Source organism: Ctenopharyngodon idella, chromosome 19 (assembly GCF_019924925.1).
Source record: "Ctenopharyngodon idella isolate HZGC_01 chromosome 19, HZGC01, whole genome shotgun sequence".
NCBI lineage: Eukaryota > Metazoa > Chordata > Actinopteri > Cypriniformes > Xenocyprididae > Ctenopharyngodon > Ctenopharyngodon idella.
The window spans coordinates 29,248,107-29,275,900 of record NC_067238.1 but is presented as its reverse complement, the minus strand read 5'-3'; the positions used below and the strand labels follow the sequence as shown (position 1 = coordinate 29,275,900).

General features: G+C 38.3%; 1 protein-coding gene and 1 long non-coding RNA gene across 3 annotated transcripts in view; both read right to left on the bottom strand.

Annotated features, from left to right (window-relative positions):
* LOC127501692 (uncharacterized) lies at window positions 1–14,487 on the bottom strand. The gene is made up of 4 exons (XR_007926680.1): window positions 14,385–14,487; window positions 11,051–11,222; window positions 2,347–2,424; window positions 1–2,098 (listed from the first exon to the last, which is right to left on the bottom strand). It is a non-coding gene; the product is annotated as an uncharacterized LOC127501692 (long non-coding RNA).
* Window positions 14,488–18,757: 4,270 nt separating this feature from the next.
* The window catches only part of gatad2b (GATA zinc finger domain containing 2B), a 47,607-nt gene continuing 38,570 nt past the window's right edge, over window positions 18,758–27,794 (bottom strand). For both annotated transcript variants that reach the window (XM_051872574.1, XM_051872573.1), the window contains 5 exons: window positions 27,222–27,591; window positions 25,372–25,574; window positions 24,823–24,933; window positions 24,430–24,634; window positions 18,758–22,778 (listed from right to left, as the gene is read on the bottom strand). In XM_051872574.1, the coding sequence (XP_051728534.1) occupies window positions 22,642–22,778; window positions 24,430–24,634; window positions 24,823–24,933; window positions 25,372–25,574; window positions 27,222–27,591 (1,026 nt within the window). In that variant the 3' untranslated portion in view covers window positions 18,758–22,641. The remainder of the gene's footprint in view (window positions 22,779–24,429; window positions 24,635–24,822; window positions 24,934–25,371; window positions 25,575–27,221; window positions 27,592–27,794) is intronic.

Below are 27,794 nucleotides of genomic sequence, written 5' to 3'. Positions count from 1 at the left end.
ATTGTAAAGCAGTTCTATGACATACATGAGAGATGACATACTGGATAAAATACTTAAGAGAAAACACTCTGCATTTTCTAACTGGTGTGGTTATGTAATTATTGTGAATGGGTTAATGTCAGGAGACTAAAATATAGTATGACAGTGTGTTTTATACCCACAGGATAAAATATGCTTGAAATAACTGTAATGAATAGACAAGAAATGAATACTGTTATAAAGTCAAAGTCCCTTTAAGACAAGTCGTTTCACTCGGCGGCCATCTTTGAAACGCCTCTCGGCATTCAAGCGTAGCTCCTATCTCTTTGAATGGGGAAACATCAAATTCTCCAAAGCTGTTTGCCAAGCTTTCGATTAAATTTTATATTTGAAATCACAAATGAAATCTGACAACAACTGTCTCATAAATTTTGTTTTTAAACACTCGAATCATGACAAAAAAAACGGTATTATTCAGGCTAGATCAAGCTAATGCGCACGCGCAGTTCTAAATGCGCGTCTCGCGTCTCATCTCGGAGGCGCGCGTCTGACTGTTTCTATAGGAACCGGAGCTTCTAACGGCCGCTGCAGTGACGCGATGACTTTACCAATCGGCGATTGGCTCTTATTTAGAAGGCGGGACTTATTCCGCGATATTGCGCGTTGCTCTTTCTCCCATTCAAAACAATAAGAGTGATGCGTCTTGTGTTATTCTATAGTCTTTGATAAAGTACAGAACACATCTGAAATAAGTGAACACATAAAACAGTCTCAAATAGTAGACCATCCCAGGGAAAATGGGCCGTCTGGTCAGTGTAATCTTGACCTGCTGCATGACAGCTGCACTGAAAGCAAGTCCAGATTTCCGCTGACAAGAAGCTCTTCATCATGAGATGTCAAACCCATCTCAATTACCATTTCTTCCTTTATATTTTGAAAGTGGTAAGGGCACATAAGCAGTACATTCAGAAACAGTTTCATCTCTGCTGATGACAGTCCACTCTCACTCTTGAAGAAAAGGTTCTATATAGAACCTTTTAGGGATTCCCATCTTGGAATCATTTTATGGATTTAGTTTTAATTCATTAACTTTGTTTTAATATATATGTTTCTTTTGGTCCGGACCAAAAAAGAAAATGATCAATTTAGTCCTGGTTCGCTTAGCTTATCATTTTTAACATCGAACCTAAAGATACAAAACAAAAAACAGCTTTTATGATGTATATTTCACAACGGACCTTGCTGAACATCCAAAACAATGCTGTGTTCTGGACTAAATGCGCTTGTTGTATGTGTGAACATATGATGGTATTTTTGCCAGCTGAGAACTCATGAAGAGCTTATAAAATGTGTAAAGGAGTCAAAACAGCACCAGGAATTCCTCCATTGCACACAAACAAAGATCTGCTGCAAGAAGACAGCGGTTCTGACACCTGTACCGAACTGTAATGGACAACATCGTGACTATGACGAAAAGAACCAGGTATGCTTGAGCATCGTGTCCTGTTTTGGTTTGTTTAAATGTCTTTGGTCCATGTTGCGTTCACATTTCAATCGAACCACACCAGAGTTCGACTGAGTTGGACCAAGACCCCTTTGAATAAGTTGAACTTATTTTAACTTAAGCACCACGTTTTTAGAACTCTGTCATGCGCGTGATGCTGCAAAATACACAAGATGCGAGCGCAGTGGTTAAAGACGTCCGTCTACTGCATGTTTACATTGAAAAACAATGGAAAAGTAGCACAGTGGAATGGTAAAACGCATTCTGTGTGAATGGCCCCTAATACTGAATGTAATACAGTAAAATGAAATTAAGGTCTAAGTCAGCATGGCAAACGTTAAGAACATCAACTACAAGCTCTCACCTTGCACAGCCACAGACTTACAAGGACAAGTTTTCACATGACCTTCCCAGCTCAAACCTTCAAAATTCCTCAGATGTGTTATCACCACGTTCAATGAAAAATAAAACAACAGGGGAAAACAATAGAAAGCAGAGAGCCAAGACAAAGACACAACAATATCAGAGATGCTAGGTGGGAGGCAACAATTTACTTTGATACAATCCTGGATCCCTCCTGAGAACTTTACCACCCAAGAGAGCCTTCGAATAATCCTGGAAAAAAAATAAAATTGATGTTAAACGGGGATAAAAAAAAAAGGCAATCCTAAATATAATACTTTGGTAGCAACACTATAACAAATTAAATGAACTGTTTTTGAGATGCAGTGTTAATAATGAATCAGCTTTAATGGAAAGGTTTGAGGATGACTTCTTATCAGAATGGTGTTAACAAGTTGATGGTCTATTATAGGGAATGGACAGAGAGAGAGAGAGTTCAAGGATGTCCTATAGGCACATACCTTCATAAGGGGTGTCAGGGTCGCAACATACCTGGACCTGAGACAGCTTGACTTAGCAGGACATGTCCTAAGGGTTCACTGCAAAAAATTATTTTCTTACTCAGTATGACTTGTTTTCCAGTACAAATATCTAAACATTCTTAAATCAAGATACATTTACTTGAGAAGCAAGATGACTTAAGATATTAAGTCTTGTTTTCAAAAAAAAAAAAATAAATAAATAAATCAAAATGAAGAGAGTTTGTGCTTAAAACAAGAAAAAAATCTGTCAGTGGGCTAAGAAAAATAATCTTGTTTTTCCTTTAAGTTTATTTTTCTGACCCCACTAACAGATATATTTTAATTTGGTGTAAATTTTAAATTACTTAAAAGTAATGAATAATCCATTGTTCATTTGTTTTATTTGTCCAATACAGTTTACAGTCATGGTCAGATATGCAGCCTATAAAACAGAAATATCAATTTGCAAAATCATTTTCTTGATCAGTGTTTTTGTCTTGTTTACAAGTAAAAATATCTAAAGATCCTTAAAACATCTGAAATCTTGAAGTGAGCTTTTCTTACCCCATTGGAAAATAGTTTTACTGTTTTAAATATAACTGTTTTAAATTTAAACATTTAATAAGGATTATATGGAAGCCCATTTCTGCCACATATGAAAAAACATGTTTTTGCAAATCATAATTATTACATAAAAAGTCGAAATTATGACATACTCCAATTAACATTTATGACATGAAAAATCAAAATTATGACATCCTAAGTCATTTTTGAGATAAATCGAAATTACGACAGTAATTTATTAGATATAAAGTCAAATTATGACATACTAAGTCACATTTATGATGAAAAGTCAAAATTATGACATACTAAGTCATTTATGAGATGATAAATTGAAATTATGACATACTAAGTCACATTTATTAGATGAAAAGTCGAAATTGACATACTAAGTCATTTATGAGATAAATCAAAATTATGACAGTCATTTATGAGATATAAAGTCGAAATTATGACACTGTCACATGATGAAAAGTCGAAATTATGACATACTAAGTCATTTATGAGATGATAAATCGAAATTATGACATACTAAGTCACACTGTTACATTTATGAGATAAAAAGTCGCAATTATGATAAATTAAATCATTTATGAGATGAAAAGTCAAAATTATGGAAAAGTCGAAATTACGACAAGTCATTTATGAGATGAAAAGTCGAAATTATGACTTACTAAGTCATTTATGTGATAAAAAGTCGAAATGATGACAAAATCAATTATTCGGATGCTGTATGCAGATTCAAATTCATGCAAACTGCAAGCAACGTGAACTATTGTAATACTGTGCATATGAGTCATCTGATGATGAACTCACAAGAGATATAAATAAAAAGAAGAAAAGAAACTGTTACTTAACTGAACATTACAGGCTGACATTTTGGCTTGACCTTTTTGCTTATGCAGGGGGAAAAATGTGTTCACTAATTTTTGGCCATGACTGTGTAAAACAATCAGGGTAGAGCTTCATAGCCGTGTAGAGATAAGACTCAAGGCTAAGAGTCCACGCTGTGCATTCTCCACTAAATAAATCTTCATTGGAAATGTAGATGAGTGACAGATCAATTCTAGTGGAAAGTTATAGTGATCTATGAGCACATTACAGTAGATATTTGCATATTTTTTCCTTCAGAAGTTTGAAACTCCTTTGATTTGAATAGCAGTAGATTCTAAACAAACAACTAAATTTCATTTAAAGGAAATATACACCATGAAGAAAAGCTCCTGATTTGATCAACTGTCTGCCTCATGAACATGTAATGCTCAAACTGTGTGATAAATGAACATTTTGATTTGGTCATCTTAAAGGAGGATCTTACTGAGGGAGCACAAATGGACAGCACATAGACATTGTGTACAAGCTCCATTGCACTATACAAAGTGTACTGTTAATTGGAGTGAAAGGAAATCAATAGAGAGGCTCTTTAAAGTCTCCTGAGCAGATGCTCAGGCCCTTAAACCTCCAGAAAACAATCAAACCTGTCATTACACACTGAGCTCCACCTGAACCCCACAGATACAAAGCACTCATCCTTAAATGTGATTCTTCAATGATTGTTCTGAATCAGTACAGACTAAAATCTGCAACACATACATGTTGCCAGAATATCATAATCATGATTATGAGTGGTCTATATCAATAAAATAGTGGGCTATTTTGATTTGGGCCAGTGAGCAACCCTTTAGCAACCACCCAGTACCCCTGGCAATGGCATAGCAACACCTTGGCAATCATCCACAATGCTCTCAGATGTATATCAACCCTTTAGCAACACCCCAAATAGCCTAGAAACTGCATAGCAATGTGATGTGTTAAAACCACCCAGAACCTTCAAGCAACACCTAGGCAACCACCTTCAATGTTATAGCAACTACATAGCAATGTGCTATACACCACTCAGAATCCTTTAGTTACTGCATAACAACACCTTGGCAACCACCCACAACACCCTAGAAACAGCATAGCAATGTTCTAAAACTACTCAGAAACCTTTAGCAACCACATAGCAACACCTTAGCTACCACCCACAAAACCCTAGCAACTGCATAGCGATGTGCTACACCACTGAGAATCCTTTAGTAACTGCATAGCAACACCTTGACAACCACCCAGAGCACCCTAGCAACTGCAAAGCAATGTATTACAGCCACTCAGAGCCCTTTAGCAACCACATGCTGCATAGTAATATGCTAAAACCATCAGTTTTTCTGTTATACTTCTGCGTTATTGTCCGCGTTGATTTATTTATTTTTTTTACCTGAGGTAGGGGTTCCAATAGACCAATCACAGCACTTGCGGTCCACCTAGAACAGACTTTTGGAAGGTGCACATCAGGCTACGCATGCTACACACAGCCTACAACGTAGCTACAGCGTAGGTTCGACGCAGAAATATAAATCAGCTTTTAGTAGTTATAATTGTATTTAGCATATTGCTATGTGGTTGCTAAGGCGATGTGGGTGGTTGACAAGGTGTTGCTATATGGTGCTAAAAAGTGGTCATGCAGTTGCTAGGGTGCTGTGGGTGGTTGCCCTTTAGCAACCATATAGTAACACATTGGTAATGACCCACAATGCTGCATAGCAACACCTTGGCAACACCCCAGACAGCCTAGCAACTGCACAACAATGTGCTAAAACCACATACCTCTTTAGCAACCGCCCACAACACCCTAGCATCATGGTTGTGACCTTTGCACAGAGACAAATCTTTAGAAAATGTAATCTAGTGTTAAATACAGAGAATACTTATGAATAATAGTTCACCTAATGCATTTCTTTTGACATTCACGGCAAGCTGCCTTGAAGCTGTAATGGAGAGGATGATGGGCTGTTTGTTTAATAACACATCATTCCCTTCATTCCCAGCCTCTCGCTTTGAGGAATGTGAGGGAGTTGTAAGAGAACAAGACTTTAACACCAGACGTATGTTGTGAGAAGAGGTTGAAGTGAGAATACTGACAGTGAAGGGACTACAGCTGGCACCTGTGAGCTCACTAATGTCTCCCTATCAAGGCCAGAGGATAAGAGCCGAATGAAGACCATGAAGACTGATGTCTGAGACTCTTTCGACTATTATTTCAGCTGAAGCTGAGCTGTTCGATCTACTGAGAAATAGTGAATTTTTTTCTTTAGTCCTCTAAATGTGTCATGCATCTCACATTACAGATTTACATTACTACATGTTATTATACAATTTTAGTGAGTGGATGAGTCTGGTTAGAATCTTTTACAGAGTCGTTTATGTTTTGGAGGATGGGTAATTAGCTAGGCAGCATGACCACTAACTGCAAAATAGTACTTACAAATAACATGCAATTATTATGTGTAAAACATAATCTTATTAGATTATTTAAACCCCTGACCATAACATTTGTGCTGCAGAGATGAATAATAACTCAAAATGGGTGACTTGTTGAGAAGAGCCGGTGTTGTTCTTTCTTTTATGGACCACAAAAGGGGAATTTTTAAAAATTGCCGCGCTCGTCCATATAATGGCAGTGAATAGCGACCAGCATCATAAGCGTTTAAAGGGGCTCTATGTAGGAATGACACCCAGTGGTCGAAATAGGTACTGTAGTCCAAATGCAAAATATTGTTTGCCCCGCCCCCTCGTTCAAAGTCGCGGATGGCCATCTTGAGGACACGCAACAAGAGGGAGCGCAATTGACAATGAAAGCTGAGGAGACTTACACACTGTAAGCTGATGAGTTGATTTATCTGTGTTTTAATATGCTGTCGTTCATAGAGATTTTTAGATAGATGCAGAGGCTTTTTAGGTCAGGTAGAATCTGCGATTCTCTTTGTTTGCTGGTTTCTATGGCTGCAGTACGCGGTGTTTTCCGCCAACTGGCAACCTGTGATGTCGAAATACTATTGAATAAACTGGCAGCACACGGTTTTGCACAGACCAAAACAAAGACAGACATTCCATCACGGAATGCACATTTCAAAGTAGAATGTCTGGCTGTAGCATTGTTTTTCTGAGAAACAAGTTGGTGAACTTAGCATGTTTCCTAAATATATGCAAACATATTGGGGTATTTTTATGCGTTATTCAAGTAAAAATCTTACATATAGCCCCTTTAAAAAAAGACTTAAAATATCACAGATATCCCATCCGACATGTGCAGTTTATTCCAAGTGTTCTGGGGGTATTGGGTTTGGTGAAAAACAAACTAAATTTACTGTATTAACTAAATTCTTGGTCTTGGCCAACGTGCGCGTTCGTGAGACACACAAAGTTGTGAGAAATCAAGATTAACCAAAACACAACATGAAATACAACACCTAGAATTCCCACAAAATGTAGGCTATCTGTGAACTTTCTTCACTGAGTCTGGGGGAACTGTGCGGCGCTAAGAATTTTATTAAATAATACATTAAATTTCGCATTAAAGTTTGTTTTTATATAACCATAATATCTGTGATCTGCACACTGCAGTAAGTGGCTGTATGGAATCAGCCTTATTTTGTTGGCCAATTAAATTGTACCTGTATTTGGCGGGAACTCCACCCATATATTGGGAGCCCGTGGAAATTGGGCATTGGGGATTTATGCAGTTCACTGAAATGTGCAGCTCATGCAGTATGTTTAATAAACGCATAGTTAAATAACGTTGTTGTTCCCTCTTTTGACATGGTGTCATAAGTTTACGTTGCACACATGACCAAGTTCGCCTTGTTTTGAGTGGTATAATGTCCAAGTTCAATGCACCAGCTTTCCCCTTACGAAAATTAACCATGGTTTAATTACGAATAAATGGTGCGGGCCATTTGCTAACAATTTGCTCAGTCAAAACACTGCTTGTAAGATGGCCCAGAGTGGATGAAATCACAGACCACAATGATGTCTATGAAGACATTGGCTTGCTCAAATGTGAACCAGTAAAAATTGAGCTTAAAGGCCCCGATATACTTTCAAACGAAATCAAAGAACGAACTGATATGATGTCATTTCGAACAAATTCAGGCAGAAACGAAGTTTGTTTTGAGTTCGTTTCGGCAGTTCGAAACAGCTCACCAAAGCAGACTTTTTGGTAAAGTTTGCTCTGGCTCCTAAACACCTTTGAGCTACCATTGGTCCGTGGCCATTACGTAAGGTAGGTGTGTGCTGAGGCTCCGCCTTCTTTCACTTGGGAAAATCTTCATTCTTTTCCGGTTCATTTATCCTCTTGAGTCCATAGAAGTCAGACGTCCGCGAGTGAAAACATTCCACTGGAGAGCTGCTTTATAGTAGAAAACGAAGTTGTACTTCTATTGAAATGAGAGACTGACACTGTTTTTTCGTGTTTAATACGGTAAAGCTGCTTGATTTTAAGCAATCTATTTTATAAAGTGTTACAATATAAACGCAACATGACTTTACTGGAGTGCCGAATTACAGAGCTCGTGCAAATAAACATATCCATGTTGCCATGATCAGATGCTTGCTAGTTTCTCAATTTTGTTGTGTTTATTTTATTACTGAGAAGAAAGCGTGCAACATTTTTACATATCATCTAACAGTCACTCTCAGCAGTGTGGGCGGCGTCAGATGTTCGATTACAGTATAACTTCATTTTACCCCTAAACAAAGAATGAAAAAGAACTTCGCTTGAAGTATATCGGGGTCTTAAGTCAGATGCCACTCCTTATAGTCTGGCCAGCCCTTGTAAAATTCCCTTTCCCCTGTTGCCTAAGGTAGAACAGGAGCTTAAGTGCATGCAGTCCTTAGGGATAATCTCTGAAGTCACTGAACCAATGGAATGGTGCACTCCAATGGCGCCTGTAGCAAAAAAGAATGGTTCTGTTAGGATTTGTGTTGACCTCAAACATTTGAATCAGGCTGTAAAACATGAGCACTTTATTCTCCCAACATTAGAGGATATTGCACCCAAACTCTCAGGAGCCTGTGTATATTCCACTCTGGACGCATCCTCAGGGTTTTGGCAAATCCCTTTGGACCCAAGCTGTGTGAAGTTGACCACATTCATAACTCCAGTAAGACGGTTCCGTTTTAATAGACAACCGTTTGGGGTTACTTCAGCGTCCAAAATTTTCCAAAGAGAAATTAGTAGACTTCTAATTGGACACAAAGGCACAGTAGCTGTCATGGATGACACAGCCTACTTGTTTAAGGCAAGGACCAAAACGAGCATGACGAGAATCTTGAGGCTGTTCTGAGAACTGAGAAACTGTGATAAATGTCACTTTTAACAAATTTGAGCTGCCGTATTTTGGCCACACAATCGGTCATGAAGAAATTAAGCCTGATGCAACTAAGGTGAAGGCAGTCACCGATATGCCGAGTCCCACTAATGTGACATATCTTAGGCAAATTCTAAGAATGGAAAATTATTTAGGCAAATTTGTGCCAGAGATTTCCAGGGAGCTCCAGCCAGTTATGGCTCTGCTGAAGAAGGATGTAATCTGGCTTTGGACAGAAATCCACGAGCAGGCTCTGGACAAAGTAAAGTGCAAGTTAGCCACAGCTCCTGCTCTTGCATATTATGGTCCTGAGAAACCCACTATGGTTAGTAAGGATGCGAGTAGTTTTGGGTTAGGAGTGGCTTTGAGTTCATGGTGATGCAGTACGTGCAGTCGCATTCTGTTCCAGAACCTTGACCCAAGCAGAGCGCAGATACTCTCAAACCGAAAAGGAGTGCCTGGAGGGTGTGTGGGCATTCAAGTGGTTCGCCTGCTACCTTCAAAGCTTGGATGAATTTTGCCTGCAAAGCAAACAGACCACAAACCTTTGGTCATTATCTCATTATCTCCTATGATACTGATTATGCCCCACTATGGTATCAGTGGTTACTAACGCGCCTCATGTGCTTCAATGTGAAAGCAGTGCATGTCCTTGGTAAATGTTTGGTGGTGCAGACACACTTTCTCAGAAACCTCTGAGAAAGCTCTGCCACTCAGAGATGGAGGATGAGGCGAAGGCACATGTTGAAGCAGTCATCACATCTAAAGAGGTGTTACAATCAAAGCTAGATGCCATTAGAGAGGCCACAGAGGAAGATGCTGATCTCCAGGCAGTGATGAGCTTTCTCAGCAAGGTTTGGCCAAAGTATATACCCTTCCAGCTGGGTGGTTACTGCTAGGGCATCCTTGTCTGTTGTCAATGGGCTGCTCCTGTACGAGGACAGGATTGTCATTCCTGAGTCGATGAGGGAGGCATTAAGCCGAATTCATAAAGGGTATCAAGGTCTCTCCAAGTGCCGTCAGAGGGCAAAGATGTCAGTTTGGTGGCCTGCAATAGGTAATGACATTAACAGGAGGGTCTCAGTAGGGTGCATAACCCCACACTAAGGAAAGAACCTTTAATCACTACCCCCTTGACTGCTGGTCCCTGGTGAAAAATTGCAGCAGATTTATGCGAGTTGAATGGTAAAACTTACTTGATAGTCGTAGACAACTACTTGTGTGACATGTATCTGACAATGGCGCACACAGTTCACCTTGGCTGAATTTCGAGATTGTCCTCACTGCAGAACACGAGATCCAGGGGGCGATCCAGATCCAACTCCTCCCATTTTACATATCCCTAAACCTACCCGTCTCAACCCCCTGATCCCTAAACCTACCCATCTTCACCCCCTGGATCTGGATCCAACTCCTCCAACTTTACATATCCCTAAACCTACCTGTCTCCACCCCCTGGATCTGGATCCTGGATCTCGTGTTCTGCAGTGAGGAGCTACTGTGAATTTCAGCAGTTCAGTACAGACTACGATTTTCACCACACAACCTCAAGTCCTCATTTCCCCCAAGCCAATGGAACTGCAGAGAGAGCAGTTCAAACTGCAAAATGGATCCTCCTCCAACCTGATCCTCACATGGAACTAATGTGCTACTGAGCGACACCAATTGCTGCAAATGGACTAAGCCCTGCCCAGATAATGACAGGTCGACAGATCAGAACCAACCTGCCAATGCCTGAGGAAAAACACCAGCCTCAACCCATTGATTACAAAGCTGTGGAGAGGAAGGATAAGGCTGCAAAGGAATCCTACAAGTTCTTCTATGATCGGTGACACTCTGCTTGTGTTTTACCTGAACTTCAACCTGGGGAGAAAATTCTTCTTAAACTGGATAGTGAGAAAGGCTTGTAAACACCAGCTATGGTGCTGAACAAAACATCTGAACCAAAATCTTACGTGGTGCAAACACAGAATGGAGCTGTCCTATGCAGGAACCGTAAACATCTGCAAGCGATGCCGTTGCAACCTGATGCTACTGGGTGCAGTGAACCTCAAGGAGGGAAGAATTCAGGCCCTCCTGGTGCAGGAACTGAACATTTAAATACTCCTGAAGTTGCTTCTGCTCCACCTGTGAAGGCGCCACCAGTTTTAACTTCCAGCGGAAGAGTTGTGAAAACACCAAAATGTTACTTGGATTAAAACCAATTACTGATTAGAGTGTTGCTTTGTTCTTTTGTTCTAGTTTGGAAAAGCAAAAATAGGTGAGATAAAGAGAGATAAAAGTGAAAATGACACAAAGAATGTTATAAACCATTCTTTAATGTTGAAGTTTCATTGTTTTGCATTGATTTGTTATTGTGTTATAAATAGAAAGTAAAATAGAATGTTCTTTTTTTTTTTAAAAAAAAGGGGGGTAGGGAGGAGATGTGTGGAACAAATTGTACCTGTATTGGTGGGGACTCCACCCATATACTAGGAGTCTGGAGAAATGGGCAGTGAGGATTTATGCAGTTCACTGAAATGTGCGGCTCATGCAGTTCAATAGACGCATAGTTGTTAAATAACGTTGTTTCCTCTCTTGACAGTGGCCCTAAAAAGTATTTGGACACTTAAAGGGTTAGTTCACCCAATAATGAAAATTCTGTCATCAATCGGAAGCAACAGAAGATGCATACATAGTTTCCCGGAAGACAAATTAAGTACAATTTACCGTGATCTTCAAATTCAAAAAGTTTTCACCCCCCGACTCTTAATGCATTGTGTTTCCTTCTGGAGTATCAGTGAATGTTTGAACCTTTTTTAATAGTTGTGGTTGAGTCCCTCAGTTGTCCTCAGTGTGAAAAGATGGATCTCAAAATCATACAGTCACTGCTGGAAAGGGTTCAAATATGCAAAAAATCCTTGAAAACTGAAGAATCTGCAGGACCTGGAGGATTTTTCTGAAGAACATTGGGCAGTTTAACTGCCCAGAACAAACAAGGGATTCATGAATAGGGCTGGGAACCGAGAACTGGTTCTCATCCAGAACCGGTAGTGTTTTTTGAAAAGAACCGGAACCGTGCAAGATTTCTAAGTTTCGGTTCCGAAAACGGTTCTGGTGTGATGGGTGGGCGAAGTGCGGGGAGCGTATCCTTTAGTAGAGACATCTCACATCATGAAAATTATAGCAATGAATGCACTGATAAGCCCTTGCGCTACTCATATACGTAAGATTTCAATGCAGAGAGAGAGAGGTGCCCAAAGTTGCACGATTAATCTTTAAAAGATCACGTTCTCGATTTCATCACCCACATGATCTATTTCCTATTTGACAACGATCTGAAGAGAGTTGTCATGTGTAGATATAAACAGCTTCACAAACAATCTTTTCAAACACACAGTATCATTATTTCTGTGTGACAAATATTCCAATTATAACAGAAGCATACAAAAGTTTATTATTCAGATAGAAACGCTGATGTTACCGATCAAAATATAATAAATCTGAAAGTTACCTTCTGAACTTCAAATAACGACAGTATTGATTGCATTGTTACGCCAATAGGTGGCAACAAATTACTGTTAAAAATGTGTCTATAACTGAATCATTCTTTCAGAAACAAGTCTTTATGAATCCAACTTACAAAAATATTCTGTTTCATCTGTCTGAATCTTACATGTGTGTTCAAGCATCTTATCTAATTTGTGGCAACACTTTACAATAAGGTTCATTTATAAACTAACCATGAGCAATACATTTGTTACTGTATCTTTGTTAATGTTAGTTAATAAAAATACAGCCGTTCCTAGTTTGTTCATGTTACTTCACAGTGCATTAACTAATCTTAACAAATACAACTCTTGATTTTAATAATGTATTAGTAAATGTTGAAATTAACATTAACAAAGATTAATAAATGCTGTAGAAGTGCAGTTCATTATTAGTTCATATTAATGTAGTTAACATATTAACTAATGAACCTTGTAAAGTGTTAGCGAATTTGTTGAGATTAACAGTCTCTTAAATTCATTTTACAAGAATAATAAACACAAAAAGCACTGTTTAAGTCGAGTGATGTGCATTTTTCCCTTACTACTATTTTTTATTAGTTGTTTAATTATTTTAATGGAACCGGAACCGGAATCGTTAGGCAGAACCGGAATCGGAAATTTTCTCACGATTCCCAACCCTACTCATGAACAACCATCACAAAAAAAAAAAAAAAACAGTCGTATATCCTCCAGGTAACCACACACAATATTAAGAACCAATGGTTCACAAATGGGGTTATTTTAATAAATCCAGCTATTTTTTTTTTTTTTGTCTTGTGGACTATATGTAAACATCTTTTATGTAAAATATCTTACTCAGGACAGTACTAAATAAAAAATAACATTCATTTTGTATGATCTCTCTTATTTTGTTACAATTATTCACATTTTCACAGATTCTGCAAGTGGTTCCCATACTTTTTCATGCAACAGTAGCCATCTATAAAGGGACAGAGAGCTCTCAGATTTCATCAAAAATATCTTCATTTGTGTTCTGAAGGTGAATGAAAGTCTTACAGGTGTGGAACGACATGAGGGTGAGTAACACAGTATGCACTAATGACTTCCATAGTATGGAAAAAAATACTATGGAAGTCAATGGGGCCCATCAACTGTTGGGTTACTGACATTCTTCAAAATATATTCTTCTCTGAACTACCCGTTTAAACTTAAATGTTCACAACTGTACCTTCCTGGCAACTCCTCTGCTAGGGAGTAATGACAGAATTTTCATTTTTGGGTGAACTAACCCTTTAAGAATCAAACATTAAACCAAATTATATCAAAGAAATATAGCACAAATACACTTTCCAAGAAAAATGTTTAATAATAAGATGTTTGTTAGGTATTAATAAAACAATAGATATATTTGGTACTTGGACACTGTCTATAATGTGTGAACTTGAGGAGAACTGGTTCCATACATCCACTAAAAATGACACCAAAAATAATTGCAAAATTGGTGTCCAAATACTTTTTTGGACCCACTGTACGATGAAAAACTTAATAGAAATGAAATCAAGGCATTTGCAGGTGGATGGGTCAGTAAAGAATCACTCTCTTGGAGAGAAAACCACAGATGCAGATGTTTCACACAGCACTGTTCAACACTGCCCTCTATTGCTGGCAAGCTCAATGATTCGGCCAGAGTATAATGTCATTGAAGAAATTACCAGTAATCCATTACTATAAAAAAAAGGAAAAACAGGGATGGTCAGAAAGTGGAGAGAAGACTGACTTATAGAGGAACAGGTCTTACCTTGTCCAAGCCCTGCAGCTGATTTGGTGTCAGGGATCATTCCCAACTGAACTTCATTCCAAAGTTGTGACATCCACTAACCTGCAGCCTCTCCAGACACTCTTCCTGATGACTAATGAGATGTAATCGGGACAAGCTGTCACTAAACAATGTGTATGCAGGTGGAAATGACATGGAAATTACACTAATAGTAATGACTAATAGTTTTCAGTTTGCAGTCACTGAATGTTTATGCAGTGGCCTGAGGGAAACATTCTTGGAAAGACAGAAAATGAACCACTCCAGTGGGATGTATTTCGGGTACATTTTATACTTGGTGGATTTTAAATCTTTTCAACAAGAGCTCTGACTCAACCTTTGATTACATAACCCATGAATATAACTACAGTCCAACATGTTAGTGTGACAAACACGCTGCGACCCTGGCCGGCACAGATGTGCAGTTCTGACCCATTACACGCTGAAGGTCAGAGAACAGAATGGTCAGCTACGATCATAACATCTCTTCTGACCCCAGCACACCCTATCATTAATGCATCTGCTCTACGGCCCAGGAACAGAGGTTGAGTAATACAGAGTCATCAGAGCAGGTGGGCACATGTTGAGCACTAAAACACACCTTGGACATTTACACAAAAACAAGTAGAGCACATGAAATATGTTTGTGGGTTGATTCCAAGAAAAACTAAACTGTGTGGTCCTAGACATTTTTTTAGATGTGCATATTGCTTAATATAAGCATGTCATGTATGAACACAAAGAAACAGATTATGAAGTGAATGGTAAATGATGATGAAGAATGAATAAAAAAAGGTTGCTCACCTATTAAATTTACAAAATGACAATATTTTTAAGCATTAAAAGACTTAAATGTAATTTAAAGGGGACCTATTATGCCCCTTTCACAAGATGTAAAATAAGTCTCTGGTGTCTCCAGAATGTGTCTGTGAAGTCACGCCGTTTTTGTGTGTGTCCCTTTAAATGCAAATGAGCTGCTGCTCCCAGCCCCCTTTCCAGAAGAGGGCGGAGCTTTAACAGCTCGTGCTTCGGTTGCTCAACAACAACAAAGATGGAGAATCTCACGCAGCCAAAATGAGGATTGTCAGTAACGGTGTTCAGCCTCACATTGTTCAAACCGGAGTCGGACACTGATGGAGAGACTCAGGAAGAAGTTACAACTATTAGAATGAAACTGGACGTTTCTGAATGGTTAGTGGATAAATTTATGTAGTTGCTGTGGAGTTGATTCAACTCATCGACTAGCATGTGCCGTCATGTTAATCTTTTGTGCAAATCCAGCGTTGAATTGACCCTCGTTTGTGAAGCAGTCCGGTGTAAAATGACGGCATGGTAACAACACTCTACTACAACAACTCTTCCTCTTCTCTAAAGCAGCCCAACATGGCCTCACCCCCTTTGTTGCGTGTTCTCGGGGGCGGGGTTTATGTAAATTTTAGGGTTAGTGATGTCACCAACCCAGGAAGAAGCTCGTTGTAGTCCCTACCAGCTGTTTGTTGTAGTCCTTAAACAGAGAATTCTTTAAAAGAAAATCTCCCTTTGCATTGAACTTTAAGCGTCACGGGACGATATCGTTTCTCTGTGCCGTTATCATTATAGTTGTGGTGTGGACTCTGCTATTCTTTTATATTATGATTTTTGGAACTATATTTTTATCGGTGTAGATGTAATCCTTGGTTTGAACGGCCAGGGATAGTTTGTCCAAAAATGAAAATTCTGTCATCTTTTACTCACCCTCAAGCTGTTCCAAACCTTTATGAATTTCTTTTTTCTGCTGAACACAAAAGATATTTTGAAGAATGTCGGTAACCAAACAGTTGATGGGCCCTAATGACTTCCATAGTATGGAAAAAAATACTATGGAAGTCAATGGGGCCCATCAACTGTTGGGTTACTGACATTCTTCAAAATATATTCTTCTCTGAACTACCCGTTTAAACTTAAATGTTCACAACTGTACCTTCCTGGCAACTCCTCTGCTAGTATGGTTCAGTATCTGTACAAAAAAAAAAAAAATTATGAGCACTGAGGACCTCTGTCAGGATATGATTTATGGTCACATTGTTGCCATAACATCTGAGGCATTTGTAAACAGGGAGGTTTGGAATGCTGGAAGAAGGCCCAGTCAATATTCTCTGCATGGATTCATTAAGAGAATACAATGGAATATTCAACACACATAACATGAGGGAGTGCTGGTATCTGTCCATATCATTCAGATACCAGCATTTTATAACTGCTTAAGTAAACACAAATGTCTTCTAAAGACAATAATCCTCATTGCTGACCATCTTTGGCTCCATTTGTTCCAAAAAAAAAAAAAAAAAATTACTAGAAGAATTGTGACTGCAGGAAGTCAAATTTAATTTAAAAAGCAAATTACCTCTAAAATCAAAAATACTTGCCTATTGCTGTAATGCATGTCAAGAATGAAAATGAAAGCCTTGAAAAAAACTCATTGTCCACTTTCAGATGATCACACATGCACCTGTGTCAACTAATGCTGGTTTAATAACAGCGATCAGCCCTTAAAGAGAACAACCTTGAATCTGTTGGCAGGATACAGGGGAACAGTGATGCTGTGGAAAATAGCTTTAATTGTTGTGACCGGATAAAGTCAAAGCTTATAATGAAGCCAATTAGTCTGTAAATGAATGACCAAGACTCAGGAGACCATGTGTGTGCTGGAAAAGTGTGAGAACTCTGATTGTGGCAGCATTACATTGTGTTGCGCTTGAACTTTTGAGTGACCTGACATCATTGTTAATCTGTTACATAACACAATAATAGTTTTAAAGGGATAGTTCACCCAAAAATGAAAATTCTGTCATCATTTACTCACCCTCATGTTGGTCCAAACCTGTAAGATTTTCATTCATCTTTGAAACACAAATGAAGCTATTTTTAATGAACTGTGAGAGATTTCTGTCCATTGAAAGTCCTTTGACGCTTCAAAAAGTGATCATATGACCATATGAATTGAACAGTTAAGTCAATTTTCTGAAGATACACGATCACTTCATATGATAAACAGATCGAATTTAGGCTTTTATTCACATATAAACATTGATCACTGAACATAAACAGAAGCTGAACCGTACATGCTTGACACGTGAGAACAAAAGTAATTGGTTCTTGCTGAAGCTCAGACGTGCTGTGTAACATGAGAACAAGCAAGCAAGCGTGATTAAGCTTCCATTTTCCACAACTGATGTGTTCGATGATGAATGTTTACATGTAGGGCCTAAAATTAACGCTCGCCAAAAGTGCCAAATTCAAGTAAAAATCTGTGTTGGTGAGTACATGAAATGGTGTCTATCGCCAGTTGGCTGGTAACATTTTTATGAACTTTTACAATGCAAAATATTGAGAATAAATGTGAATGACACTCGGGACAGTTGACGGGTCAGTGCTGCATCGTCACGAAAATTCATTTAAAATTCAAGCTCAAGAAGACGCAAAAGGGAACTCAATTCATTACTCACCCGCTGTGTGGGAAGGTTTCTATGCGCAAACATCCCAGAAATCCGCGTCTCAGACAGCGCTCGAATACTGAATTGAGTTCTCTTTCTTTTTGTGCTTGAACACACATATTCAAACAAAACTATGTCAAAATGCCTGACTTGGCAGGTATCCTTAGTTATGTCTTGACTGAACGTAAACAGTTGAGAAATAAAATGCATATGTAACAGTATATTGGATCCATGCATTTGTTCTTAAAGTGACAGCAGCCTAATATTCCTGCTGCTGTCTGTGTTTTTAATGTTAATCAAACAAAAGAAAGAAAAATAACTCATTGCTCTTGATTGAATAACTTTTGTAAATTTAATAAAGATTAATCTAGGTTTCATGACTGGTAAAAAATATGGCTGGTTAATTTTCTCAAGTCACCAGGCATGTGGCAAAAATTTAGTGTTAGGCCCTGTTTACATGTGAATAAAAGCCTGTATTAAATCTGTTCATTAATCGAGTCTCTAAAAATGTGCACTTAACCGCTCGATTCATATGGATTAGCTTTACGAACTCTTTATCGAAGCATCAAAGTTGTAGTTGCGTAGACTGTCAATGGAGTGACAGATATTGCTCTGATTTCATTAAAATATCTTCATTTGTGTTCCGAAGATTAACAAAAGTCTTGCGGGTTTGGAATGACATGAAGGTAATTAATGACAGAATTTTAATTTTGGGGGGGAACTAACCCTTTAAACATTTAAAAGAGAAATCTTAAAGTATAAATAACAATATATAAATAATAATAAAAACGACAAAAAAGGACTTTTAAAAATGGCAAAATAAAAATTTAACACAAAGAACACTATAAATGAGCTGCGGACAAATGTTAACACACTCCGAGATAAACTGTTCCATCCTTTATTAAACATAGCTTGCAAGTGATAAATATTACAAAGTTATTTCCTCCAAAATTAGCTTATTTTTTTTTTTTTTCAGTCAATGCATAATTGTTGTTAATCAACCGGCAGTAATCAAACAGCATTTTTTCATCTCCATTTTAGACAGTTAAATATCAAGGATGTGCAAAAGGTCTGGATTAATGTTCTAAATGAAAATAAAAACTTGACAAAAAGCACTTCTTTTCCTTGACTAAAATCAATAATCGTTTAAGCCAATCTCCAGTACTTCTTTTTTTTTTTTTTTTTTGCTTTTTTTAACTGTACATATTTTAATTAATCATAGTTTTTTTTGTTGTTTTTTTTACAAACGGATTTCAACATATTGCCATTTGCTTTAAAATTCAAACTGGGTAAATTGCAGCTAAGTCTATTTAAAAATATATGAAAGTTCAGATGAAATTCAGAAAAGAAATGATGACCCCAAACCCTCTCTCCCACTTCAACAATAACAACAACAAAAAGACTTGCAACAAATAAAAATCAGGGAGAGGGGGGAAAAAAATTGCAGAGAAAGTAAAAATGGAAGAGAGAAGTAAACCCCAGCGCTAGAACTCCAGAAAAGCTGATTGTCCAGTCAGAGAATTATGGACAGTGATTCCATGACATGAAACTAATAATGTCACAAACCTTAGGATCAAAACTTGCATGTGTGCAAATTGTCCATTTTTTTGTCTTAAGATTTAAAGGCTGAAGGCAAGAAGCATTGGAACAGTCAAAAACAATCAAACAAAAAAGTTTTTTTTTCTCTTCATCGTATACAATGTATACAATCTTCCATGAAAAAAAACATAAGAGCATTGTGATTTTTCCCAAGAAAGAAAAAAAATTGGGATATACTGAGGAAAGTTTGTATTGTAAGCAATAGAAAACAAATGTACACAATCTCCCCGTAGGGTTTTCTGCACCCAGTAATTTAGCTAAAGCATTAGCGTGCTTCGTTTTTATGATGATCGCTTTGGATTTGGTCAAGTGAGGGGTAATACTGTCAAATGTTTCATCCAGTCCATGTTCTTTGTGTGGGACATTAGAGAAAAGAACTTATTCACCCAACATCTACGTAACTTCAATGTTTGAAATAAAACGTGAAAACAAATAAAAGAGGTAACAAAAAAAGTAACATACGAGACTGTCCCATCATGTCCACAGAATGGATCAAACGCTCCACCAGAACAATGAACTTTTTTTTTTCTTCTGCAAATACTACATACTACAAAAAACGTACAGCCGGGGAGAAAATGCATCTAAAGAGCTCATTCAAAAACAAGAGAAGTATAATCCCATACATTTTGCACATTTGTTACACAATAATACACAGTGATCACAAAACGAAATGACAAGCTTCACAATATTCATGGCTTTTTGTTTGCTTTTCTACACAATATACAACCATTTTAATTTCATTTCATTATTTTTAATTCAAGGGAGAAAAAAGCATATGTACAATAAGTCATTATTACTTCTGACCTAGCAAATATCGTGTCATCATCTGTTCATACATTTTTTTTTTGTTTGATTAAATTTGATTTTTTTTCTCCTTTTTTCTTTCTTTTATTTTTTTTTTAAGAAACAGCTGAAATTAAACAACCAAACAAAAATGGAACTTAATCGAGGAGTCAAAAAGGAAGTTAAACTTCAAAATCCAACTTTCTCGTACATATATGAACACAGGTATATGGATGCATCTAATATAGTCTACAAGAGAGAGCAGGAGAGAGAAATGAGTTATTATAAACACCCTACGTTCATTTCAAAATAACAAAAAAAAAAAAAAATACAGATCATAAAATTGGAGCAAAGACTGAACAGAATGACTAAAAGGGACTGATTTATCATCATTACCAGGAAAAAAAAAAGAAGAAAAAAAAAACAATAAAAATGTAAACATCCTATCATCTAATATTGCACCTGAAAATTTAATCCAAGGTAGCTTCAAAATTGTTTTGTTCAAAAGTTGCATCGTTCCACCACAAATCAGTGGTGTTATACAGGACACAGTTTAAAAAAAACTGCAAACTGCAAGGATCAGTGACTATACACATGACAGAAAGATACATGTGCACAGATTAATTTCCATTAATTCACCACTTCATAGCTTCCTCGCAGCTATTAAACATGACCTGCATGACAGACCTTCAAAGTCTGATTTCCAAAAGAACCAAACGCGTCATGGTAAATGCTTAGGTTGGGGAGGAAAAAAAAATGTTAAGTGCTCAACTTCTTGTCAACAAGCAGATGTTAAACCCTTTGAAAGCCATTCGTGACTGAAACAAGGAGCAATGCCTCACTAAAAGGCGTCGATGGGAGCTAAATCTGAGTCCAAAATCATCCCTAATACTGCATATCGACTAAACACTGCTTATATTGTCGCCATCGCCTCCAGGAACGCTTGCATGTCTACTGAAACAAACACACGTACCATAACTTGAAATGCATTCATTCAACGTGGGGGTCGAAAAAGCTGGTCTCTTTCGAAAAGATGAAATGCACCAAAAAAAATCTTTCTCCCAACTCTCTCCGAGACATCCGATGGCATCCATACCTTAAGCTGAAACATTCTTGTCCTCTATTGTTTAACCATTTTTTCCCCCCACTTATTAAGAAGAAAAGTGCTCCTCCATAACGAGGCATCTCATGTGCATTGCTTTAACACGATGATTGATCCTTGTCAATGCCTTCTGTTAAAACTCACGTTAACAATCTACGCATAAACCGTTTTTTTCCCCCAGTAATTCCACCTATGTGACATTTCAATGATTATCGTCTCCTGTGGCAAGTACCTTTAAGATACACGGCCATTTCAGATGGAGACGCCGCCCGACGAAAATAAAAAGTACAAAAAAGACTGAAGGGGGAAAAGAAAAACACTCTCAAAAAACACCCAAAAATCAAAAAGAGACAAAGTTAATGACGATGATACTCTCTGGCTTCATTCTCTGCTGTGCAGTGAAACACGACGTCACCACAAAAGAAGTTATATGACATCACTGCATCCTGTGAAAGTGAAGGCATTGAGAGACACGGGATAGATCCTGTTTGTGGACACATACGCACAAGTAACGGGCTTCTCCGTACATTCGCAGGTCCTTTCTGGCCCGTTTTCAGTTTGCGTGGCCTTCTCAACGTTGACTAGATCAGCGCTCTGCATAAGGATCAATCTGATCGATGTACATGAGTCTGTCTCGCTCTCTCTGAACCGGAAGGTTCTTGGAGGACTTTCCAAACGTGTAACGCTACAAAGATTCTGCTCTCTCTCTCTCTCTGCAGGTGAGAACGCCTTAATCATTCCAACTCAGAAACTGAACATATACGACGTGAGAGAGAATGAGTCTAATTTTACAGGGGCGACTGAGGGAGGAAGCTTTCAAATGAACCAAAAAACTTTATATTTTTAGTAAGTGACCCTGCAATCTGGCGTCCTCCCTCTGAAAAGAAAAAAAAACATAAAAAGATGCAAAAACCACTAAACCTACTAATAAGTGTAATAAGAGTAACTGTAACAGAAGCAACAATAATACTAATAATAATAACTGTGATAATAATAGAAGTAGCAATAACAACAGCAATAATAAGTTGAGATAACAATAAAGAGCTTTGCTATAGTAGGAAACCGAAGTTTGAGATGCACTGACAGTCTGGTGTTTATAGTCTGACTGATTGAGCTGTTCTTATGGGTTAGTTGGGTAGGCACACGGACAGGCACTGCATGCGATGGGGTGATGGTGTGCGTGTGTATGTGTTGGGGGGGGCGGGGGATGTTCTGATGTAGAACAGAGGGGTGGTGGGGCGTCCGAGGGGGGGGGAAGGGGGGTCTGCAGTCCCGTCAGGGCTCATTTCTGCCCGGTGATGGACTGGGATATGGAGCGCGGGGGAATCATGTCGAGCAGATACTCCCGCTGACGGTCCGCTAGGCTGGATGCCTTGTGGCCCCCGATGGCTCCCGGATTTAGATAGGCAATATTCAGACCTGCGATTGAGGACAAGGACAAAGAGAGGGGCCGGGATAAAGGGAAAAAGAGAAAAGAAAGAAGTTGAAAAAGTTGAAAAAGAAAAAAAAGGTATGTAGCAAAATAAAAGTACTCCAGAAATGAGTTCCTGACATACAATTCACGTTTTTTCACACAATCCCATCAATCGTGCCAGTGAATAAAAAAGGGGGGGTAAAGGTGAATTAAAACAGAATTAAATTAAAATGAATTGTTCAAATTAAAATACATTAAAATAAAATAAATTGCATTAAATTGAATAACAAAAATAAATAATAAAATCTATAAGTATAAAATATAAAATATTATCTTTTTAAAATTTAATTTAAAATGTAAAATTAATATTCTGTATATTCATGGCTCCAGAAATGAGTTCCTTACACTGCAAGAATAATAACAATTCTTACAAACAACATGTTCTGTTTTTTTTTTTTTTTTTTTTACATGTGATCCTATCAAACCCCAACCAAGCAAAGCAAAATAAAATAAATATAATATAATATAATAATTATTAATAATAATTAATAATTAAAATAAATTAAAATTAAAAATAAATTGTTCAAATTATAATACATTGAGAAAAAATAAATTACATTAAATTGAATAATATATATATATATATATATATATATATATATATATATATATATATATATATATAATAAAAATATATAATTATGAAATATCAAATATTATTCTTTTTTTATTTAATTTAAAATGTATTCTGTATATTCAAGGTGCTAAAACATGCTTGGGCACTAAAGTCACAATTAAAATAATCATATGGGTAACAAAAAAATAAATTAATATAAAAATAAATAATAAATATCAGATAAGCACATATCTTCAACCCTACTGTCACTTTATTCTAGTCAATCAACTTTGTGGTCCAATTGCATGTTAAGAATTGTACAATCAATTAATTGAGGCTGGACCTCAAGGGTGGATGAAGTTTGATATAACCCGATTCCATAATTACTCCTTAATAATTCACACAACATTTCTTCATCTGCTACTTTAAAGTAATTTAGTTAAAGGGGACCTGTTATACCCTTTTACAAAGTCTTGATTTTGTTTTTGGGCTCTACTAGAATAGGTTTTCATGCTTGGATGCTCAAAAAACACATTATTTTTTAAATATTTTTGAAATTGTTGCAGCTCCTCTCTTCCCAGTCTGTCAGTAACGCTCTGTTTAGTTCCTGTCTCTATGAAGCCCCTCCTTCTGAAAAGCGCAATGAGCTCTGATTAGTCGGCTGGACCAGTGTGTTATGATTGGTCAACCGCTTCGAGCGTGTTTGGGAAATATCACACCCTTTACCATAACAGTGGTTTCAACACACTACTAATGCAACTAAATTAGCTTTATTTTGCGTATGCCTTGGGCGGGAATTATTTAAATGAGGAATATTGTGATGTGTTCGTTCCCAGGAGAAAACTCAAGACTACAATGGAGGTGTTTCAGGGAGACAGTGACACTGATACAGAGAATAACTCCCGCTGGAGGGACTTTGTGCTTTGTAACTTTGCAGACCTTTTTCATGCTCAAACAGCAACATTACACACTAAAGAAAGCTGAAAATGGGTCCTCTTTAAGGTATACTGTGCATTCTTAATTCAAAAGCATTATCATACCAGGTATGTTGTAGATCTGCCTGCGGCTGTCATGCTGGGCCCGACTGCTGCTGCCGCTGGTACTGCTGCTGCCGCCACAGCGCTTGCTTGTCATACCCAGCAGCCCACTGGCCACTGAGAGCTGGGAGGCCTGGGCGAAGTTAGAGAGGACACCTCGTGCTGAGCTGGACAGGCCCCGCTGTAGAGCGGCCTGTGGCTGGGGAGTCTGAATGAGAGAGAATCAGTGTTAAATTTCATGACACCTCCTGGTACCATTAAACTGATACTGATGTTCAGAAACATCAGTCATTAAAATCTGTGATTAGCTGAAAGGCCAGAATAAAACAGCCATTTCAAAATCCATAAAAATTGTCTCATGAGATCCCATTATTTGTACACAATGAGAGAGTCCACCTGTCGGAGGGCATGGTGTCGGATCATGGTTTCCGCTTTGCTCACGCTGGGCACAGTCTGGGCGGAGCTGGGAGACAGAGCAGCCTGCTGCTGCAACCTCTGCTCTATTTCCTGAACGGACAGAGACAGAAACAGGAAGTTGGCATGCGGTTACACAAAATACCAGCTAGAAATGTCAGTATTAAATGAATAATAATAATCTCAGTATGAATAAATATTATATTAATATAATTTTTTTGTTTGTTTGTCTTGAATATTTAAACGAAGCAAATGTTAATTAATTGAGAAATAAATGTAGGCTGTATGTCATTCATTTTAATTAATTTGTTACAATTTCACTTCTGCAATTCTGCAGCACATAAGTGTTATTTTAATATTTATAAACTATTATAATATTTATTAATTACAGTCCAACAGAACATGTTTATTTTCTAGTTTGTAGTGTCTTTATTGAGAATCATCAAATTTCATTGTTATTGACTGCAGAAATTTTTATATCATGACAACTCTACTACCAGCAGTAAAATGAAAACTCAGATATCGACTGACCTGTTCTTGCTGCAGAGCCTTAACGAAAGCGTTCTTCAGCCTATTGGTGTGCTCGGCCTTCAAGGCCTTCTTCTGATTGGACGTCATGCACTGCTCACAGAGGATGCGACCACTTTTCTCCTGCTTCCAGTGTGGGGTGAAGTCAGTCCTGCACTGGGCACAGAAGAACGGCTCCACGTGTGGCAGTGACCCCCGCATTTTACCTGATCAATTGCAAACACAGAAAAGAGAAGTTTAGTGATGAACAGAATTAGCTGTGTAAACTGAACTGAGTTAGTGGTTTAACAATCACAGATATTGCAGTTACAATTGTTTGTACTTGCACAATTTTTGTAACCCCTTTGAACATTAGAGCTGCTGATTAAATTTATTTTGTGCCGTTTTGTTCTTTTAGGGTGTGTTCACACTTGTAGTTCGGTTCTCTTGGTTATTTTGGTCTGGACCAAAAAAGAAAATGATACATTTAGGCCGTTTCCACCTGGTATTAAGATGCGTTTTGGTCGATTGGATCACAAGTAGACGAGGGAGACACATACCCGTTTACACCTGGTGTTTTAATTCGTCTCTTTTGTCCACTTTCAACCAATTCTGTCCCGATTTCTTTTTAGAGGAGGGTCAATGGGTGGGTAAATGTATGTTTTTTTTGTTTTTTTTTTTAGATCTTTTGATCTAATGGATAAAATAAGCTCACAAAATTCACATATGAACACCACCGGAGAGCAGCAGCTTTCATTTCTGCTCTGACAGCCGCAAGACCAGCCGAACACTGTGAGTGTGTGTTAGAAATCAGGAGAACATTGTGCTAGGCACGTTTTCATCTTCAAACCAAATTTGGTTTAAATCCCACCTGGCTAGCACGCTTTCCATAATGTTTACGCATTAGGTCAGCAGGTGGAGAGTAGGCAGTCTTGAGTAGCTGTTCGAACACATTTGACCACATGAGTATCTACACTATGAAAGCAATCCGGTCGAATGAGTTTTCGACTACCTCTGGAAGTGGTTGAAAGTGGACAAGCTCAAAACATTTTACACCCCGTTTACACCTGTATTTAGCGTCCACTTGTGATCCGATCAACCAAAACACTTCTTAATACCAGGTGTAAACAGGGCCTTAGTCCTGGTTCACTTAGTATTCACACTGTCATTTTTAACACCAAACCTAAAAATGGTTGCGACAGAGCTTACCGAACATCCAAAACAATGTTGTGTTCTGGACTAAATGTGCTAGTTGTATGTGCGAACATATGATGGTATTTTTACCAACTTGTGAAGAGCTTATAGAATGTGTAAAGCAGTCAAAACAGCACCAAGAATTCCTCTGATACACACACAAACGAAGATCCGCTTCAAGAAGATGGCTGTTCTGACACCTGTACTGAACTATAATGGACAACACTGCAACTATGACGAGAAGAACCAGGTATTCTTGAGCACTCTGTCCTTTTTAGGGTCGCATCTTGTGACATCATGTCCTGTTTTGGGTTTGTTTAGATGTCTTTGGTCAATGTTGCGTTCATATTTCAGTCAAACCACACCAGAGTTCGTGTGGAAGCCCTGAAAAGATGGGTTTGGTGCACACCAGTGTTCAGATGGCAGCATTCACACTTATTCAGATGAACCCAACTAACAGAGCAGCCGAGTTCATTTTAATCGAACCAAACTTTCCAAGTGTGAAAACACCCTTAGTCTTGATCTTATCTGCCGCAATATGACATTAATGTGTATCATTTTGCAATTCAAACTAAAAAATCTGATGTTTTTTGATTGTGCAGCCCTACTGTGCAAGGTTAAGAATCCTCTCTACCCTATCCATCAGTTTTTGTGGTGTGGTTTGTTCCTCTTGCTCTTACCCTGACTATCAATGACGCTCTGCACCACCTCTTCCAACCCCACCATGTAGATGAACTCAGAGTTGGCAGCAGAGGGCAGGAAGTGCAGCAGGGGCGCTGGAGGTTTAGGTGGCGGTATCTCCAGCAGGGTCTTCTCCAGCTGCTTGCGCAGGGCCAGTTTAGCGGCCGCTTGGCTGCTGGCCTGGTCGTTCAGAGAAGCGACGCTGGAGGCGCTGGAAAGGGTGGAGGGGCTGACAGCACCAACCCCGCTCACTCCCACCCCGACGCCAGCCACGCCAGCTGCTCCCGCTGCCTGCATGTGTGCCAGGTTCATGTAGATAGCCGAGGAGGAGCCTGAACGCTGCGAGACCCCCACCTGCTGGCTGGCAGCCTGCATCACACAAAGCAAAAGGGCAAATCATCAGCAACTGGCATGATCCATTTTTATGAATGATTCATGTTGAGTCTGGGCGATTTGTGGAATATACGACATATTCAATATGATTTTGTTGGCGATATAAAAACTAAACAACACTATGAATATTGCTGTGATTTAATGCACAATTTTTATTTGGCTATTAAGTTAAGGGCCGT